Genomic DNA, 19,877 nt, shown 5'->3' with positions numbered 1-19,877 from the left:
TCCCCCCCCCCAAAACAAGGGCAGGCCGGTGCTGGTAACACTGCTGTGCAGCTTGGGCTGTGCTGGGCATGCCGAGGGGAAAGCAATTACACAGCTGATTGTCTCCACTTAACCAAACTGAAAAGTGACACGACCAGTTCCATTTAAAGTGCTTTAAGGCATCACACTGAGAGAAAGTCACATGCTGAGATGATCACATCATTTAAGAGAAACTAAGGCAAACCCCACACACCTGCACCAAGTCCTACGCCTACAGCTGCTCCCTGCTCCCGGAGTCTCCTGGTGCTCCCAGCTGATAATGACCACCTTTGTACTTCATCTGAGACAGTGCCAGAACTGTTCTATGCCCCAGGAATGCCTCATGGGATGAGGAGGTTTGGCTCTCTGAGTGGGATCGAGGCTCTGGGAACCAGACCTGGCATCAGGTTGGGTTGGAGGAAAGACACCTCAGCACCTGCAGGATGGGTGCCAGGCCTGGATCTGAAGCAAACATGATTTTAAGGTTGGGAAAAGGTGCTGTAAAACTGGGACTGTAGTCTAGCAGACAACATTAAGCAACCTGCAGGGATCAGAGCAGGAATCAGACTCTGAGAACCTACGCCAGGCATTTCCAAAGAAAACCTGAGTGGGAAAAAAACCAAAGGCTGAAGAGGTAAAAACAAGTCCTCACCTTCTGATAGGTAACAGAAGGAAGAAGCTGTGTGGGAGTAAAGGCTTCAATCCAAATAAAGTGAGTCATGTAGCAATGTACATCCTCCAGTGACAAAGCTCTGCCCTCTGCGATGTCAGACACAAACAGCTTTGATGTGCAGTATTTCCCTTCAGGATAGTTCTGATTCAAACCCACAGCATCTTTGACAAATGGGCCTTTAGAAATCATGAAGCAAACACTATTTTCTGCGAGGCCTTGGGTGCTCATTTTGGGTTGCACAGGTCAGAAGAGGGACTGAAACCAGGCAGACTCAGCCCTGCTGCTCTGGGTCTCCCTACTGAGGCCCTTCTCAGAGCTACAGGACACTCCCCTGCTTTGTGACTTCAAGCACTGCTGGGGAAAAGACACAGGGATGAGAAGAAAAGCTCAGACTGGCAAAGGCCATTACAGACTCGAGGGAATGCTCAGAAACATCGAGGACCCGATCTCTGTTTATACAACACTAAATGAGCCAGGCACTGGTTTGGTTTCCAAAAACTTCAGCTTGGCACATGTGTTTTCCCAGCCATGCAAACAGTGGAGCAGAAGCCAACCTGCTCTGTGGGTGCTTTTCTTGTTGAGAAGACAACACCAACACTTCCAGCCAAGAGGAGCTGCCCAGATCCACCCAGGCCCTCACAGCACTGCAGGACCCTGTGGTGTTTTGCTCTCCCTTTGCCTCCGAGAAGCATGAGAAAACCCAAGGAAAATATTTAACCCAAGAAGAGAGCAGACAGGACTCTTGTCTGAAGTCACCAATTCTCTTCCCAGACCTTTCTGGCCTGAAGATGCTCTGCCTTACAGAAAGCTCTCAATTGAAATCATGCAGCTCTGGGCACAGCACTGCCCACCCCCCAGTTGGGTAGGAACCAGGGAATCAGAACGTTGGGTTTACCAATCTTTTGGTAAGAAAATAAAAACAAAACAGGGAGCAAAAAAAAAAAAAAAAGAAAAAGGGAAGAAAAAAACCAAACCACCCCCAAATCCCCAAAACAAAAGCAAAATAAAAAAATACAACCAAGTAAACTTCTTTAAGAAAAAAAAACCTCTTTCAAATAAACAGAAAGATAAATAATTTTGCAAGCCCCGCTTGCAATTAAGAATGAGCACCAAATAACATTAAAAAAAAAAGCAAAATAAAAATAAAATCTCAACCCTTTTCCTTTCTTCCTTTTTTTTTTTTTTTTTTTTTTAATTTTATCTTAGCAGTTCAGAGAGCTTCAATAGCAAGCAGGTGGCTCTTAGGGCTCCTGCACAGACCATCAGAGCATCCCCCTCACCTGCAGCGCTGCCGATCTGCATCAGCACCCAACTCTGAAAACTGCTGTGTGTTCCTAGCTTGGGTGAAGCTAAATCAAACAACAGTGCAACTAAAGAACTGTGGTGTTGTGTGGTTTTGGTTTTTTTTCATTAAAGCAAAACTGGTAGGAAAGGAAATGCACTCAGCAGCCTCCAACTCGGAGCAAACCCTTGAGTTATTTTGGAGCTGATAACGTCCTATCACTATTCACAGATCCACTCAGCCAATTGATCTCAGAGGGTTTGGAACAATCGTGCAAGGAACAGAAGTGGCTTGCTGCATTGCTCTTCCCTGCTGTACTCCACAGCTGTATAAACACCTCACTGTCGGCACGTGCTTCTTTAGAGGCAGACTTGGCAGTGCTAGGTGAACAATTGAGCTTGATGATGCTAGAGGTCTTTTCCAGCTGAAATGACTATGATACTGCATCGAGAGCTGTCCTCAAACCTTCCCCTTCTGCTGAGGGTGACACAGATGTGCTCACACAGTAAAGGACGTGCACCTGGCATGCCAGCTTTTGGATCTGCTGCACAGTGGTTCTGTCCACGTGAATACATTTTTCTGCCCAGAAACAAGAGCACAATGCTGCAGAGGCATGGGTCTGAAGAGCTGCCTCCTCAGAGTTCTCTCTGCTCTGACCTATCTCACTGATGTGCTATGAAACTGCTGGTGTTTCTGCCTTAGAAACAAGCTGGAGAAGCTGACAAAGTCCAGAGGAAGAGAAGCCTAGCAGTAACATAGAGTGGAGGAAAGAAAGCACAAATAACAGAACCAATGTCCCTCAAAGCAGATTTCCAGCCACCTTTCCCATACGCCATCAGGCTTGCCTGAAGGGATGTCAAACAACTGGAGAAATAGATCCTGGCAACACAAATCTTTACGGGAAGGAGTGAGCTGTAGCTCCAAGAGAGTGCTTAAAGAAAAGCTGCTTAGCGTTCTTCCTACTTGATGACCTTCTGTCCTGGCTTCCTAGGGTTGCCTTCCAAACCTCCCAGTTTCAATTTTCTGCATCACTTTAAATATACTCCAAGTTCTGCTTGATTCTGGAAACAGTTTGACATGTAATTCCTCCACCCCCCATAAATCTCTTTGGAGAGCTTCAATTCTATTTGTTTCCTGTATTTTTTTCTTTTGAACACCATTACTCTTCCCCGGTGTGCAGTGCCTTGCTGAAAGCCAGCATCCACACCATGAGCACCAAGGGGCGTGCGGGTCAGTGGCGTTACAGCTGGGGCAGTAGGACAAGATATTTGATATCCAAATGCTCCCTGAAAGGCATCACCTATCCCCACGGGCCGAGCTAAGCTTGGCTGTACAGACCTAAGCATATCCCAGAGGATACATAGATACAGAGATGGGTATGTACAGTATATCTATATATGCCAGTGTGTACGCACCATTTGTAGAGTCCTAATCTTTTTCTGAATGCTTGGTTTTGGTTACCTTCCCCAGAAAAGGGGAACATGAAGGCACAGACCCCTTAAGGCTATGTTCTCTCATCCCTTAGCAGTACCACAGACTGCAAACATCCGTCCCAACCGACCTGAATCCAGGTTTGCACAGGGAGATGGTACCACTTGCTGTGTGGGAAGCCTCTGCGGTGACAACTCACGCAAACCCAAGGAAAGAGGCTCTTTCCCACCACTTTATAAACTTGCAGAACGTTTTAATGAAAACCTCCAGATGCTTGTCAGGTGCAGGTGCAGGCACCAGCACTGTGCTGTGGGTCGGGCAGGGAGATGTCCGCTGTATGAAAGCTGAGAGTGACCGACGGAGCCGTCCCCACTCAGCAGAAGATCTCCTCACCCTCTGGAGGTGCTTCTGATGAATGAGAATCTGAGGAGAAAAGAAACAAGTGGGAATCACTACGGGGATACAGCAATATAGCAAGCAGAGCGGGACTCCCTTCAGACACGTGGAAACCCTGTTTCTCTGCCCAATCCTCTGGGGACCTTGAAAGATGTTGAGTTCCCAGTGAGCTACAGGAAATTACAGCCATTGGGAAAACTGCTGAATTTCCTGGACATGAGCTGGAAAACATGAATGAATTAAGATGTATCAGCTGGTCACCTGAAAGCCTGAGATCAACTTGTGTATGGGCAAGAGTCTGAAGTGCAGAACAGAGTGCTATGGGGATGAAACACGGGGGAGGGGAGAAGTAAAAAAAAAGCCACATTTAGTTTTTAGATCAATAGACAAGGCAGACCAGCTTGGGGGAAGGGAGAGTGCATGGGAAGGGTTGGAGGGATTGCTTACAAACTAGAACAGAACTATAAATGTCAGCAGTGCTGCCGGAGGGTCTCGAGGCAGACCGGAAGATTCCATGCAGGCTCTGAAAGCATGAAAGCATCCCTTCTGAGGGAGAGCAAGCTGAAAAACACAGAGAGAAGCCAGCTTGTGGAAGCTGCTCAGAATAGGACATGGAAGGGAAGGAGAAGAGAGGCAACATGTCCCTCTGACAACCCCAGCGGCTGTAGAGGAGGTCAGCTGAAGCTGGGAATTTCACTCATCAGACCTGATCTTCTCTGTCCTTCTCTGTTACCATCTCCGTTCAAGGCCAAATAGCTTCCACAGGTTCACTGGCTGAAAGGGAATTCCAGCTTATTGACCCTAAAAACACATCTGCGACCTCCTGACACTCACCAGATTCCTGGGAGCGATGTCCCCTGCCCTTCTTCTTCTTTTCCTTCTTTTCCTTTGGTTTGGATAAACTGAAGAGGCGAGTAGGCATCTGGGGCTGCTCCTCAGCTGCCTTGTTAGTCAGGTTTGTTGTGCTAAGCAAATGGGAAGTGCTTTTCTCTTTGTGTGTCCTTGAAAGATTGTTCCTTTTGGGGGAGACAGACAGTTCTGCATCAGAGTGCCCTTGCTTAGGAAATGAGGGGCTCTTCTGCACGGAGGTGCCTTCGAGGCTGGACTGGGAGCAAACCCTGGCAAGTTTCTCATGTCGATTTGACACCTATAAAAGAAAAGAAATAAGTTTCACTGGTGCACAGAAGAGGGTAGTGGAGAATGTGGAGAGAGAAAAGATGTTTCCAAGACCACTCACAGAGACCACCACTCATTCAGCAGCTACAAAGCACAGCCATGCAGGCAAAGCCCTTTCTGTGTAAGACAGGCGACGCATACAGAGTACCGCTCCAGTATCTTCTACTCCCACATGTAAAATCAACAAACCAAGGGCAAACATTCTCTAAGATCTCGATACCACGACTCACCCAGAGCTGTTAGTGCACACAGACAGTGGCAGCAGGCCAAGAGGAGCGTGCCTCTCCGGGCAGCATGCAGCACCGGCCAGGCATGTGGCAAAGGAAGCCTTCCCAAGAGAAAGATGAAAGCAAAACATTTCCCCTGATTTTTCTTAAGGTCTGTCTCAGGGTATAATTGAGCCCTCGCATTCAAAGGGAAGATCAAAACAACAGCTCAACAAAGCCTCGCCGAGCCCTCTATTAATAGCTCTGAACTGTCAGTGAGATGCCTGCATGAGAAGGAGCTTCCTTCCCTTGATCCTGAGCCTTCAGTTACTTTACCTCTCAGCCTCTCCCATAGCACCCGTGCCCCATGGATGCTGAGGAAGCTGTGCTGTGTGCTCCTGGCCTGACCAGGGCTGGGCTGGGAAGGAGCAAGCACTCCCTGGGTGATTTGCTTTACAGAGTTTACTGCTGAGCTCCTCAATTAGTCCATTCAGGCACCCAAAATAATTTCAGTTCCGCAATCCAGCATTTACAAGCTAATTTTGTTACAGCTCTAAGCAAATTGCATTCAAAATCAGGGAGTTATAAACAAACAAACGTTCAACATCTGGCTTAAGGTTCAAACTCAGCCCATGTTTTGCAAACTGATGCATGCTCTCCCCAGCATGCTAAAAAATGCACAGCACAGAACAAGATCTGTGCTTTTGAGCTCTGGACAGTCCTACACCAGAAGCTTCTCACACCAGTGCAAGTGCCCTTTGGACCACGTCTGGACTGCAGATGTCTGGCCTCTTTAGGACAGGGACAACACTTGTCTCTGCTAGATAATGCTTGTGGAGGCAGACTTAAGCCCACAGTCTGCAAACAGAAAGACATTCACAGGGCCACTCTATGTCAAAGTAAGCAGCAACATTTGGGCTGTTCCTGAGAACAAATCCTCAGCTGCCTCAATGCGCTACAAAGCCAAACCCATGTGGAGTGAATGTAGAAGGCAACACTTCAGACATTCCAGCACATCCTCCCCACATGCCTCTGCCAAACAGAGGCACAAGGAAGCAGGAAGAGCTCAGCAGCAATGCTTCAATGGCTTTTGAGGTGTAAGGAAAGAGCCAGCTTTAAGCTCAGGCCCTGCATACCCCGGGCTGGGCTAAAGCCAGGCAGTTGGTGCCTCAGGGCAGGCAGCCGACTGGGAGCTCCCAGCAGAGCACAGCTCCTTGTGAGAGCCTGCCTGCTGCTAGCATTTACCTGGTTGTCATCATGCTCCAACCACATTTGAGGTTGTCGCTCCATGTCCTTCTTGAGCTGCTCCCACTCCTTATCCAGCTGCTTCTGCTTACTGAGAAGTTTCTCCATTTCAAGCTGGTAGGAGGCTTTCAACTGCCGCAGCTCATCCCGCCTGCACTCCAGCTCCTGCCACCCTTTCTGGATCTCCTCCTCCCTCTTGGCCAGTTGGATTTCCAGCTCCGCCAGCTTCTTCTCCCGTGCTTCACACTCCTTCTCTGCCCTCTTCTTCTCCTCCTGGTGCTGAGCCTGTTGCTTCTTCAGGTTGGCGAGTTCCTGGCGCTGCTTCTCCAGGTTGCGCTGCTTCTCCTGCTCCAGCAGCGAGGCTGGGCGGAAGAAGCCTCGGGACAGGGCCCTCTCACTCAAGGCCAGCTTCTGGCCCTCGATGTAGGTGTCCTGCTGTAGGACAACGCCCTGGGAGGGAAGGAGGGAGACATCACTGTAGGGCCCACTCCAGGAGGAGCAGCTCCACATCCGAGCAATCAGGGCACCACCAAACTGCAACTTTTTCTACCATGTTTAGCATTCAGCTGAGGATGCCGTAATGGCAGCTCTGCCGGTCGAGGTCTAAACATCCACCTGCAGCTTCCCAAATGGAAGCAGCGTGCCAGGCAGCAGCTGATTACTGTTGCTGTGCCAAGAGGCTGAACACAAATCTGCTGCAGGGTATTGGGCCATGCAGGAGTGGGGAAGAGGAAGGGCTTCTGGACTGTGTCCAGGCCTAGGGCACACAACACAAGAAAGGTGTGGAGCTGCCAGAGCGGGTTTAGAAGAAGCCATGAAGATGCTCAGAGGGTTGGAGCAGACTGAAGGAGCTGGTCTTGTTCAGCCTAGAGAGGAGAAGGCTCCTGGGTGAGCTCATTCCATGGTTTGGGCAAGCAGCGTATGGAACCAGAATGAGAGGGCAACATACCTGCAGAGCATTGAGCAGCTTACAGAGGCTGGTAACACTTTGAAGGACCTGCTGCAAGAAAACAAAAGCACTGTTATTAGACATCATGTGGTGCTAGGGAAGTAATAAAGCAACTTCCTTTTCCACTGTGACCCACTGGTGAGTCCAACCCGCATGGCTGCCCCTCTGTACCTTCTGTTTTTCTCACTCATCACCTGCAACAGTTCTATCATTCCCTGGTACACAGCCCTCTTTCACCCTGGCAGACCCACACAAATCGTTTTACAGGAAAACTGTAGAGCAGCAGACACAGAAATATAGCAAGTATACTAAGGAAGGATCCCAGAAAACAGGTACATGCAAACACTTGGTGCACTGCCACGTAGCCAAGAGCAAGACACTTTGGAGTGATGCTCTAGCCCAAAACATATGTTTAGCCCAGCTAAAAAATTCTCTGAATCTCAGTTATCCACCTATTGAAGAAGAAAAAAAACACAGAATAAGAGGAAAACACAGTGGTGTTTGCAATATTGGTGCTATAGCCAGTGTTAAGAGAACAGCTTCTCATTCTGACTTTAATGCTAATTGGAGTTATGAATGTGTATCAAAGGAAGAATAGAAATCTAATTGCCCCAAATCACTGCACCTGCAACATAAAATTAAACTCCCTCTGTCTGCAGATGCACAATAAATACAGTCCTGCACATCCTAGTGGTAATTAACCCCTGATGCCTATAATCAGCACATATCATCCCGCTGGCAAGCAGATGACAATTAGCAAATTCCCTGTCTGAACATCCAAGGTTAAACAAATAAACGACACAGTGGGTTCAGCTGAATGTATTTAAAAGCCCATGTGTGCTCCAGCTAAAGTAATGTCTTTTCTTTTACATTATCACCTATTGAGACAAATTCACTTATCACTTAAACGAAGAAAACAGCAACAGAATCGATTCTTACCTCGCTGTTTCTTTTCAGTATGAACATCAGGCTAGCATTTCCAGCCTGTGAAAAGATCACACTTAATATGAGGACAAATGAGAAATCGTAACAAACGTGTTGTGAAGCTGAACTAATGACAGATGCATTAACCCCCCTCCCCTCCACGTTCGATTCTGGGACGATTCATGTATGTTTTCAGGTGAGTTAGAATGGCATCAAATCACACATTAATTAGGTATCATTTGGAGTTATGTGATGAATCGATCCCCAGGAAGAATAGGTGCAAGGCTCCGTGTGACCCTGTCATTTTAATAATGATGCAAAATTAAACACTCCAGCTGTTCTGCAGACAGATGGCACAGCCTCTGCCATAAAGGAATACCATTGATTTTAAATGCTTCTCAAGTCAGGATTTTAACTGCAGCAGTGTTTTGGACTCCATACTTCCAATTTGATTTTATATTATTAGGATACAGCTCCTTGCCAACAAATTCAGGCCTTTTTCAAGACTTGAATTGTCATCTTCTTGAACTCAGAGCAGCCCCATAGATAAATTGTGCAATACCTTCTTTAAAACACCATCTGACTCTGTTCTCCGTAGGTCCTGAGCATCGTCGCCTTCATCCTTTGTTCCACCTAAAGCAAGAAGCCAGCATTGACACTGGTTATTCAACGTTTTAAGCCACAGATGAACTTGCCAGTATCTGAGATTTCATACAGACAGCTGGGATGTATCACATGAAGGGCCACAGAGCTCTCTGCACTTCAACCAGATGTGTTTGCTTTCTTCATGCACTCACTGTGTGAATTCAGACAAAGGCTGACTTTGGTTTCAAACAGTGTTCTGATAAATTCAACATACACCTTTCCCTTGTGCTCTGTCTAGCCCCCAAAGTGCTTTCTGCAAAAAAAAAAACCACCAAAAAACCCACCCACATTTACATTTGCTAACAAGTCATGAGGCAGAACAAAAGCAGATGGAGAAAAACAGCAATATCATCTCAGAGTGTATTATTGCAGGCACAGTTTCAGTGCCTCTCTGTCCAAATGTAATTTACAGCTGGGTTAGACTGCTGTGCAATACTGCTGTGTGATTTTATGTTAACAATTCCTCAGTAGTCTTAGTCATCAGAAACCTCTATCTTCAAAGGGATACTGGACATCTCTGTCTAGCTTCTCCCTGCATGGCTCCTATCACTGTTCCCAAGCACTGAACTGACTCATGGGGCCAGGAGGGCTGCAGCCATCACAGACCCATTTTCTCACTACCTTTCTGAGGCAGACTTTGCTACTTAAGACTGACCCTCACCCTCCTAACAGACCTTTTTTTTTGCTGCAACTCATCGTGGGGCCTTCCACAGCTGAATAAACAGCCCATGCTTTATTTTCCTAACATCTCCCAAGATCCTCTAACTATTGAACTACAATCTAATTCAAAAGATGGTGTTTCTAGGGGAAAAAATATTAAAAAAAAAAAAAAAAAATCAAACAAAAAACAAGCAACAGAAAGCAAGGAGGGGGGAGAGTGCTGGGCAATGAACAGCCTGAGGTTGTGCCATTCATTCATCACTACAACAGAAAGAGGCCCAGCCCCGAACAACCAACCCCCTCCAGCCCTCAGCATGAATATATTTGTCACGATGATGACAAGGCCTGTTGAGAGCTTTGCAGCTTTCCAATAGCCGGGAAAATCTCTACATAGTTCTCATGTCTGACTGTCTGCAGCTAACACTGCTCCTTTAATGCAGAAGGTCAGACGGGGTCCAACATCCCAACGCTGAGACAGACACTAGCGCAGCAAAACTGGCTGTACTGGGAGCATGAGAGAGACCACAGAGAAAAGAATTTGAGGACAGGGAAGTTTCTGATGACTAGGGGAAAGAAAGAGAGCATTGGGAAGATGCCAACTCTGTAGCCGAAATGAATATTCAGTCATTTGCTTGAGAGAGATTAAATTGCAGGAATAACACACGCAGTTGTGTGTGGAAATCAAATGCACAGGGAGCACAGACAGAGGAAGGTGCTTGGCACAGCAGTGCCATCATCATTCGCAAAGGCAACAGCACTGGTCTCCTGCTGGAAGGCAACTGAAGGATGAAGAACAGAACTGCGGGCAGAAGAACACGAAGAAGGTACTTTTAATGAAGCCAAATGTTTGTGTGTAGCATGTAAGTAAAGCAGGAAAGATGATTTAGAGAGAAAATAGTGAGACGGGAGCGAAAAGTTCAATCCTCACATAGCCACAAGTTCTCAGCTACTATTTCACCTGTACCTTTTTTCCTAATCTGACATTTAATCTACCTACTAGCATTGCAGAAGAGTAATCTAAACAGACCATCTGCTCAAGTCCTTTAGAAGGAACAGGACAGGATGACATGAAATATCATTAACAAATGCTGCTATGGGAGCACGTCACTACTTACCCTTGGAGGCATTCATCTGGTGACTGTCGAACCCTCCAAAAGTTTCTGCCCTTTTAGGAAGAGAGATGGGGCCAACTCCTCCCTCTTCGTCAATGGCAGCACTGCTGAGTTGCTGCATAAGGGTGCTGCCCAGGTTCCTGTTCACCAGCTCTTGCAGCAGTTCCACTGGGAAGATAAAATCAGCAATCTGTCTGTTACAGACCACCTCAGGCTTCTGAGCTATTTCCACCTCTATCTTCATGTGTTTCTCTATACTAAAAAAAGAAATGTTTCTACAGTGACACAACAGTATGTGTCTCCCTTGCAAAAACTCACAACAGCATTTAATAATTTTCACTCTTTCCAAAACACAGACTGAAAAGTTGTGTGAGTTTTCATTCAACCTCGCATTTGCCAGCAGATCACTTGCTCCTTGCAGACACCCTGAATACCTGCAGGAATTGGAGTCCCCCCAAACCTTGCTGAGTCCAAGGCACGGTGAAAGACAGCATGGTCTGTATTTCAGACAAGGATGAAATCTTGGGCTGTCCCTGACCTCAGATTCAACACAGGGTTGTTCTCTGTGCTGAGACTTCTTTTGTGCCTTCTTTCAACAGCCATCAATATCTGCTTCCTTTCCTGATCCTCACTATCTGTCCCTGACACACCATGAGTAGCAGTACCTGTTTATCTATGCTGTTATTCATTCACTGGGAACAAATAGGTTGCCCCTGTAAACACCGTGCTTGAGAACCAAGGGATTCACTGAAGGTGAGAGCGCTGTTTAGTGCCACGCTGACTTGCTCACCTTCATTTATTGCAGTTTTCATAATGGCTTCTCCTTTTGGTGCTTCTTCAGTGTTGGCTCTGAAGAGCAGTCTGGAGCCCGGCATGTCCTCTTGCATAGAGGAGTCTGCCAGGTCACTGAAGATTTTGGCCTTTTCCTCCAGCAAGAGGAGGATCTGTTTATCCTTCTGCTGAAGTTGTTCTGTGGGGGTGAGCAGAAAACAGGAATGAAGATTGAAAACAAAAGCTTTGGGAAGGAAGGAGAGCTATTCCTGAGATACTGGCCCCATCTAGTGGAACGCGGTGACACAGCTCTGCCCCTTGCAATCTTGCACAGCAACTGCATGCAGCATGCACAAAGCACTGAGCTGTAAACAAGGTGAGGTGCAAACAAGGACTGCAACCATTTGCTGGATGCAGGACCCTCATTCCCCTGAAAAACTTCAACTGTGCACATGGGAAAGGGCCAACAAAACCCACTGCAACAATTGCTGTAAACTCCTGAAAACTTTTTTCAAGCTCTGTCCTTGGCAGTTCCTTACCTTTCAGCGCTCTGATTCTTGTGTCTGACAATTTCTTTTCAAATTCAGACTCACAAGGGACTCCTTCATCCTCATCCTTATCCCTGCATGAAAGAGACACGTCTCAGTAACCATCAGAACGTGATCATGTGCACCACTCACCCTTCCAGAGCAGCTTGGTAGCTTACATGGTACTTATTGTGTCTTGAATGATCTGCATCCAGCCGTTGCGCTCTTCTTTGGAGCTGGCATGCACTTCCACCATTTCGGGATCTTTCACACCCATGCTGATCAGGAACAAACCCTTCTCTTCATGAGCCACTTCCCTTACGATGAGCTTCTTCAGAGAGATCACCGTGGATTTCTGGTCCTTCAGTTGGAAAGAAACGGCCGAGGAGAGGCCAAATTACCTCACAACAAACTAGCATTCTAAACGGCCCACTACCAGTGCAACCAACACACTCAGGCAGTATTTAAAAAATAAATATTTTTTGAAGCTGTTGGCTAATTAAAATAAGCATTTTGCTGGGGTCACAAAACAGAGAAGGGTTTGCTTTCTTCCATTATTCCTGTAAGAAGACCAATTTCACTTCGGTCCATTTCAACAAGGAAGTAATTTAAAACGGAGTTTGGGGTTTTGAAAACTACCATATTTTTGCTCTATCCCCAGAAGACCTTTGATCTCATCTCCTCCTGCCCACACTCTTGAATCTGTCATTAATATTACAGTCCCTTAAATGCAGTGAAGCTTGCTAGCAGCTGCTTCACACATATTACCTTCACAGTCTCACCCTAGGATAGAGTAACACTTTATTTTCACATCTCACAAAAACCTGCCTGTTCTCAGAAGCTCACAGTGGACTCCTGCGATGGACAAGACTTGTAGGTAAGAGGGTGCTCACTGTGTGCTACAGTCTCTGTGTAAACAGCCTGCCTGGGTTAAAATACCCCATTGCTGCTGTGTGGGTGCCTTTGTGCACTTTCCAGGATGCTACACTTGGGTGACTTGGCAGGAATCACTAGCAGCACTTCTGTGCAAATCAGCTCCCTCTGTGTAGAGCCCCAGTGGAACTGGAATAACAGATTATCAACTTCCAAAATATTTCAAGGGCCAAAAGGACACGAGGCTTAGCCACTCTAAACGGTGTCTGCAAGGTACAGTCTTAACAGACCTAGTCAGCTCCCAGACGACCTCTTTCTGTAAAGATCAGTGTGCCTCAACCTTTAGGAGACTGCATTCAAGAGTGACAGTTTTGGTTTGGTGCATAACAACTGCATTCTTCTGACATTTATCTGTACGCTGCTCTGCTGAATTTACTGCAGTGGTGTTCCCTACCCCATCATAGCATTTCATAATATATGAGAACATCATCTTCTGCTAAGGTTTGTTTTCACAACGTTTGCCTTATCCCATTACTCCCCTTCCCCCCAGCTCATGGCTTCAGCTTGCACAAAATGAAAAGGAGAACGTGTGTGGAGTGGCGGGAGGATTTTAAAGGCCAATTATCAGCAGCGCCAAGGCACTGCAGAAATCACCAGGGGGAGGTGTGGAACAATGACATGTTTTCCAATTGAAAAAACAGAGCTTGCCCAACAAACAGAAATGTTCTAAGCAGGAAAATGAAGTTGTTTAGCAGGCAGCAGCTGGCTTTACTGCATAACACACGCCAAGGGACCCTCACACAGAAAAGCAAAGGAGAAGAAAAGATTGAAACCTTACCAGTGAGGCAAAGACATATTTCTGGTCCTTCTCCTGAAGGAATACGAGCATGTCAGAGAGGAGAATAGCCTGGACTTCTGCAAAAGGAAAAATATACAAATATGTGCTGAATAACCACGCAGCACACTCCTAAGCAGTTTTATCTTTTAATAACACTGGCGAAGCACAAGGGCTGGTCTGGGATCAACTCCTGGTTAGATGCTGGAAGGGCCATGTAGTGCAGAGCTGCCCTGGGAACACCCCTGGGTGGGAGGGCTGCTTTCCAGCCACGAATTGCCCACAGGTAGGACATGGCATAGCAGCAAGAACTGGAGACACAGAACAGAATTGTTTTCTCAAGCAGTCAATATTCCAGCCCACGAGCAACGTATCGGCACAGGAAGTTGGGGGCTTTATGTCTTTTTCAAAGAGTAGTTTGGGGAGTGTAAATTATTGTGCAACAGCAACATTTGTCAGCTGCAGTTTCTTTCCAGGAAACAGTGACTTCAGGAGGCACCACTAGCACTGCTCACAGACAAATAAAACCCCGGGTAACTCTGAGGGGAGCTAACAGAGCCCAGCTTGAGATGCAGGACCTTTATTTCTTGGGAGAAGGAAGCACAGCATCAAGCAATTGAGAAGATTTTAAATCAGAATACAGACATTTCCCAAAGTACATGTACAGCCTTCCAAGTCTCCTAATGACATAGCATAAAGCTGCACAGTAAGTACCAAGTATAATACCCCACCCATATCCCTCAGTACAAAGAGTTTTTGTACTATGTACTTGGGAAATCTTGTGACAGACAGGAAGCAAACCAAAAAGTGAAATCATCCCACGGTAATTCCTTCCATTCTGCTTTAGGCAGACAGGATCTGTTTTGGATAAAAGAGCCACCAAATTTTAATCAAAGCTGCAAAATGAACTCAAAGCCCTAGGAGGCCTGCAGGAATCAGCATCAGACTCCATTCTTCCCTATCACCATATGTTCTGTGCACTCTGCAAGAGGGGAAATGCTGAAAAAAAGCAAGAAAAAGTTCTTCCCAGATTTCTCTCTGTTCCATCTAAAGTACCACAAAATAGCCAAAGGATCAGAACCAGCTGCTCACCTACTGGGATCTATAGGACCTGCTTTTGCTGGGAACTTGCCCTATAGAAGTAGGCATTTCTGTGACTTACAAATACAAATGCAGCCTGTGCTTATCACAGTATTTCACAACAGCAGCATAACTTTCTTGATCCACCTTATGAAGTCATTAATAAATTTGGGAGCTTGGAAAACAAACATAAACTTCCTGTTTCCAAAACGTCAAAATCAATCATACCCGATTTGAAATTGCTGTCAAAGGCTCTCAGGGCAGAATAAGAAGTACTGGAGATACCAATCTGAGGAGCAATCCTGTGCCTGGAGAGGGAAGCATTACCTTTCAGCCGTCCGGCTGCATTTTTCAGTGACACAGGCCCGTCTCGGATGAGCTTCCGGTGTTTCAAGTCCTCTCTTGCAAACATCTGACCACTTTTCATCCTCATGATGGACTTGCTGTCTGTCCGGTTGTAAATCTCATCAAGGCGCATTTTCTTTTCATAGTTACTGACTTTGCTATTGACTGCAGCAATCACATCTTTAACAAGGTTTAATGACTGAGTCAAGTCTTCATGTTCCACTTCATTTTCTTTGAACAGAAAGAGAAAGATTTCCATCTCACTTTATCCTCGTGGACATCTCTGTTTTCCCTTTGCTTCCTTCCCCTTCCCCCTCTCAGATTCCTGCATTATAACTGTTTAATATTTTCACAACAGGTTGCATCTTTCCCTCCTAAGGAGAGCTTCACAAAACCTTTCACATATACAGCTGAGGCTGGGAGCTGTTCCAATATACTTTAAGACAGTAGATATGAAACGAGCAAACTAACCACATATTTCAGCTGTTATAAAAAAACTAAGCTGGAAGACTCTGGAATCTGAGCGTGCTGGCTCTGTAATTAGCTAGAGATAGACTATGTCAGTGAAATCAAGGCACCTGGTCAACTAACACTAAACAGAGAGAAGAAATCTGGTTACCCCATTATATCAGGGTGACACAGTGATTGGATTAGACTGCAATTCTAAGAAAATCAATGAAAAAAAGGGTCCTGGAAACGCACACTGGATGAGCAAATCCATGCTTAGGAAAGAACTGGCCCCTACCTGTGGTGTACTGCAGTATCCTCTGTAAAAGAACTGGGTACTTTGTGATTCTCTGCGTTACCAACAAGATACATTCAGAAATCCCAAGACGTCTCACCAAGGAGGAACTCATTTTTTTCTAAGAAACAAAGATGAAAATTTCAATTTGTAACAAAACACTCAATGGAGCACAGGAAGGAAATATTTTTTTTCCCCATTGACTGTTTCTCTTCCACCAGGTCCTACCTTGACAAAAGCCTGGAAACGTTTGTCCTTTGAGTGCAGATCTTTAAAGTAATTTACTGCCTCATTGTGGTGCCCGCAGAATTTGCCGTATGTCTTCTTCATTCTCTCAGCGTTCTCTCCGGAGAACTGCAAGACAAGAGATTAAAGATCCAACCTCCACTGAGCTCCTGGTGTAACATCCCAACAGCTCCTGTCAGTCTTTCGGAAGAGTTTTATGAAAACAAATTAGTACAAAGTTCCCTAAGCCAAGAAATTAAATCTCTAGAAAGTAACGAGCAGAGTCTGTGAATTCACTGCATTCACACTTAGCACAAAATCTGGGACTGCACCTCAACAGAGTTTACAAGCCAAAAGAGAGCAAGTTAGAAAAAAGGAGAATGGGACAAAACACAGATAAAGAAAAGTACAAGAACCCACCCTAAGTTAAATATCTTCTCTGTACATCAGCCAAGAAACATGCTGCACACATTTCATTGCCGGCTACTGCCTGCCCTGCTGGCCACGGGTCAAACCATGTGGTGCCTCTGTTAGCAAATGCTTCTCTCTCCCACAATATAAACAAAATGAATTTTCATCATTACACCTTCCTCCGAAAGAGCAAAAAGTGCTTAAAAAACAGAGGTAGAGATTTTTGTCTGCGTCTACAGGTGCCATCAGGTACAGCTGCCTAACACATATAAACAGGAGGCAGGGAGGAGTGAGAACTCAGGAGCACTTGGCTTCCAGCTACGCTTTCAGAAGTGCAATTATTATCCACAGCTTACCTGATTCACCAGGATGTCACCGATCCTCTTGATAACAAAGTTCTTTTCACTTTTGTCTGCCAATGACTCCTTCTTCCTTTCCAGAATCCGCTGGAAGAACTGACTGTGTATGTGCAGCAAGTTCTCCAGGCAGGGAAAGATCTTGTCCACAACTTGCTGATCGTACTGCAGCTCCTGTAACATCCCTGCACTGTATACGTCGTTCATTATCTTCAGGGTGCGGACATGATGCATTTCTGTCTGCATGAGCTCTGCATAGGATTAAGACAAGGTCATGGTAGAGAACTTGGGTGCACAGTACGATGAAAAACTGTCATTAGGAAGCTCTTCCAAGCAAGCTAATCGGGCTTCTCTAACTGTTTTCAGAAAATCCCACATCAGGTGTTTAAAATATCAACTAACGTCTTTGCTTGTGGCAGAAATTTGGGGCAGAGGAGTCAAAATAAAGAGCCACAAGCAGGTGTGAACCTTGAGTACTGTTACTTCTTCCTGCATTTCACTGTCAAACTCATTATTATTAATTTCTGTCATGCAGGATGGATTTTGTATCAGGGAGCAGAGGACTTGCTACCTAGCTGCTGTGCTGTAACTGAATTTAAACATCATCAGCAGCCAAAAAGAAGAGGTGTTCTCTATTTATTTTTTATGGCTTCCAGGTAAGTGAAAGGCAGAAAGACAAAGCTTTCAAAGTACACATTGTTTCTAAGAATTTCAAGAATGACACTTTGGCTACTGAGGAATCCAGTTCCTATTCAGTGACATAAGGTTTCTTACATACAGGCATGTGGATATATCAAGAAACCACCTAAAACAAGTGAACAATGAACATCCATGCACGTCTCACCATAAATTACGTCTTGCCGTTTGACAACATCCTTGTTTTGCTGCTGTAGGAACAGGCTGTCCACTGCTTGGCTCCAGGACTCTGCCTCCAGCTGCTTGGAATCTAGTTCCAGGTCTCCCATCAGCTGCCCTTCATTCATGTCTGCACCTTCACAAAGCAACACAGATGTGAACTGCTGCAGGTACTGCTGCCGAACACTACAGGCATTACATCCATCAATGCAACATGGCATTGCAAATGGCAAATCTTCTCTGTCCCCACAACAAAAAGCCTCATACCAGTATAAAAAGGCATGTTCTGTATGTGGCTGTATGAACAGGCCAGAGGAACAAAACGAAAGTGGAAATGTTTGCCTTCAAGCTCAATTCCAAGTAACTCAACTGTAACTGAAAGCTTCTAAATGTTTTCCCACAATTCAATAAGAAATTACTGTGTGGTACCTTTTTTTTTTTAAAGTTATCACAGTAACTTTACATTAAATGCACTTTAATTGTCCATTAAAAAGAAAAACTCAAGTTGAAATGTCAAACTGGATTTTCTATTTTCGGAAAGCAGCGCAGACCTTCCTCCTGCTGTAAGTGCCATGGGATGTCTTACCTTCATCAACTAATGATTCAGTGGATTCATTCACCCGGCTAATTTTATGTAAAGAGTCTGTGGACTGTGACAGAAATTTCCAAGTGTGTATTAAGCTGTCATCATTCCCAACCCTGAAAAAGAACAGAAGACAGGATATTGTTTACAACCAGACCTGCAGCTCTAAATGACAGCGCTTCTTCTCTACAGAATCACACCTCAGGTTTTATGGCTTGGGTAACGGTTTTTCATCGCTTTCCATTTTACACTGTCACTTCCCATCCTCATTGTTATTGGAGCAAACCATGAAAAAATGCAGTACAAAAGGCTACCTAGGAGTCTGCACCACTTGCTCTGAGCAAGATCCAAAAAATGGACTGAAATAAGTTTCACCATGAATAACCAGGGCATGCCAATTGTTCAGAATGCCCCAATCTATGCTATCACTCTGTTTGTAGAATTACTCAGTGTGCAGCTAGGATAGGAACCATATATTTTATTTTCTTCTGTGACTTTCCGTAGTTAATATGCATAGCACATTCCTAAAACGTTGTGAAGACTGCAGCTCTGTGCATCCACCCCACCACTATGGACACAAAAAATAAATACTATGCCTGAGCTGCAAAAAATATGTGATCGCACAGTTCCAACCCCAAGGCCAGTTGGCTTCCTGGATCCCAGAGCATCTGTGTGAAGTGGTCCTTAATATCACCAGGCCAGCTCAGACACTTCTCAACTCACGCCACGATTAAACCTAACCCAGACAGTCTGACTGTGCAGAAGACAGCTGGTAGTATCATATATAATATGGGCACTTCTGGTGTTGCGATCCTCTTTTGTATTTTTGACACAGATCACACGACAGAAGCTTATTTTTAATGCAATCTGAACTTCTCCACGCTCACAGCAGATAATCCCCATGCACCCCAGGCACAACCCTTACCCTGCAATGTTCTGTATTGAGACACTCTTTGACAGCGCCGTGGGCTGCTGTGATCTCCTGTTGTTGAAGATGGAGGTGACGGTGTTCTCATCGGGAGCGAGTATCGCGGAGCGAGGGCGCTCCTTGGGCTGTGAGCCTGGAAGGGAAGCACCAGACAAAAGTCAGCTCCTGCAACTGTGTTCTTAGCTGCAATGATGGAGTCTTAAAGACAGCAGGTTCTAAAATTCCCTTCCTTTTTGCTCTAGAGTTGCCACTGGAAGATCTGCAGCTGTTAGACACTACAGGGAAGCCTGAGCCTTCCGCCTCTCCCTTGGCACTCCTGTGCTATTGAAGCAGGACCTGGTTAAAGCAAAGCTCCCGTGCTCTGCCCAAGACAATCTAGAATTTGTCCTAGATAGTAAACTTGAGTTCCGGATGCTCAAATGCTTTTAAACAAAATTTAGCCATCATGCATATACAGCATCAGTGATCAGATCTACCTGTGAGACTTCATCGTCCTTAGACCTAACATGCTTAATTTATTTCTACTGTGCAATAAGAAAGCCAACCAGCTTGTTAATTGTGATCTTTACTGTGACTGCTTTAAGTCCAGCAGTGTTTCTGAGCAGAAAAGCAGTGATTAAGATCTTCTC

At 45.6% G+C, this 19,877-nt stretch overlaps 1 protein-coding gene across 7 annotated transcripts in view; it reads right to left on the bottom strand.

Moving 5' to 3' along the window:
• Positions 1-1,862: 1,862 nt before the first annotated feature.
• The window catches only part of AKAP13 (A-kinase anchoring protein 13), a 192,575-nt gene continuing 174,560 nt past the window's right edge, over positions 1,863-19,877 (bottom strand). For 6 of the 7 annotated variants that reach the window (XM_042824004.1, XM_042824007.1, XM_042824008.1 and 3 more), the window contains 18 exons: positions 19,246-19,381; positions 18,324-18,436; positions 17,727-17,873; positions 16,883-17,133; positions 16,119-16,244; positions 15,894-16,011; positions 15,131-15,379; positions 13,727-13,803; positions 12,195-12,376; positions 12,028-12,110; positions 11,508-11,687; positions 10,721-10,885; positions 8,863-8,933; positions 8,316-8,360; positions 7,377-7,427; positions 6,428-6,877; positions 4,635-4,947; positions 1,863-3,827 (listed from right to left, as the gene is read on the bottom strand). In XM_042824004.1, the coding sequence (XP_042679938.1) occupies positions 3,778-3,827; positions 4,635-4,947; positions 6,428-6,877; positions 7,377-7,427; positions 8,316-8,360; positions 8,863-8,933; positions 10,721-10,885; positions 11,508-11,687; positions 12,028-12,110; positions 12,195-12,376; positions 13,727-13,803; positions 15,131-15,379; positions 15,894-16,011; positions 16,119-16,244; positions 16,883-17,133; positions 17,727-17,873; positions 18,324-18,436; positions 19,246-19,381 (2,807 nt within the window). In that variant the 3' untranslated portion in view covers positions 1,863-3,777. The remainder of the gene's footprint in view (positions 3,828-4,634; positions 4,948-6,427; positions 6,878-7,376; positions 7,428-8,315; positions 8,361-8,862; positions 8,934-10,720; positions 10,886-11,507; positions 11,688-12,027; positions 12,111-12,194; positions 12,377-13,726; positions 13,804-15,130; positions 15,380-15,893; positions 16,012-16,118; positions 16,245-16,882; positions 17,134-17,726; positions 17,874-18,323; positions 18,437-19,245; positions 19,382-19,877) is intronic. The other variant, XM_042824005.1, reaches the window with a different exon arrangement.

Source organism: Centrocercus urophasianus, unplaced genomic scaffold (genome assembly GCF_019232065.1).
Source record: "Centrocercus urophasianus isolate 14NV4802_14NV808 unplaced genomic scaffold, USGS_Curo_1.0 seq_23, whole genome shotgun sequence".
Lineage (NCBI taxonomy): Eukaryota > Metazoa > Chordata > Aves > Galliformes > Phasianidae > Centrocercus > Centrocercus urophasianus.
Note: the sequence above shows the minus strand (reverse complement) of the source record. Positions and strands in the feature narration are given on the sequence as shown.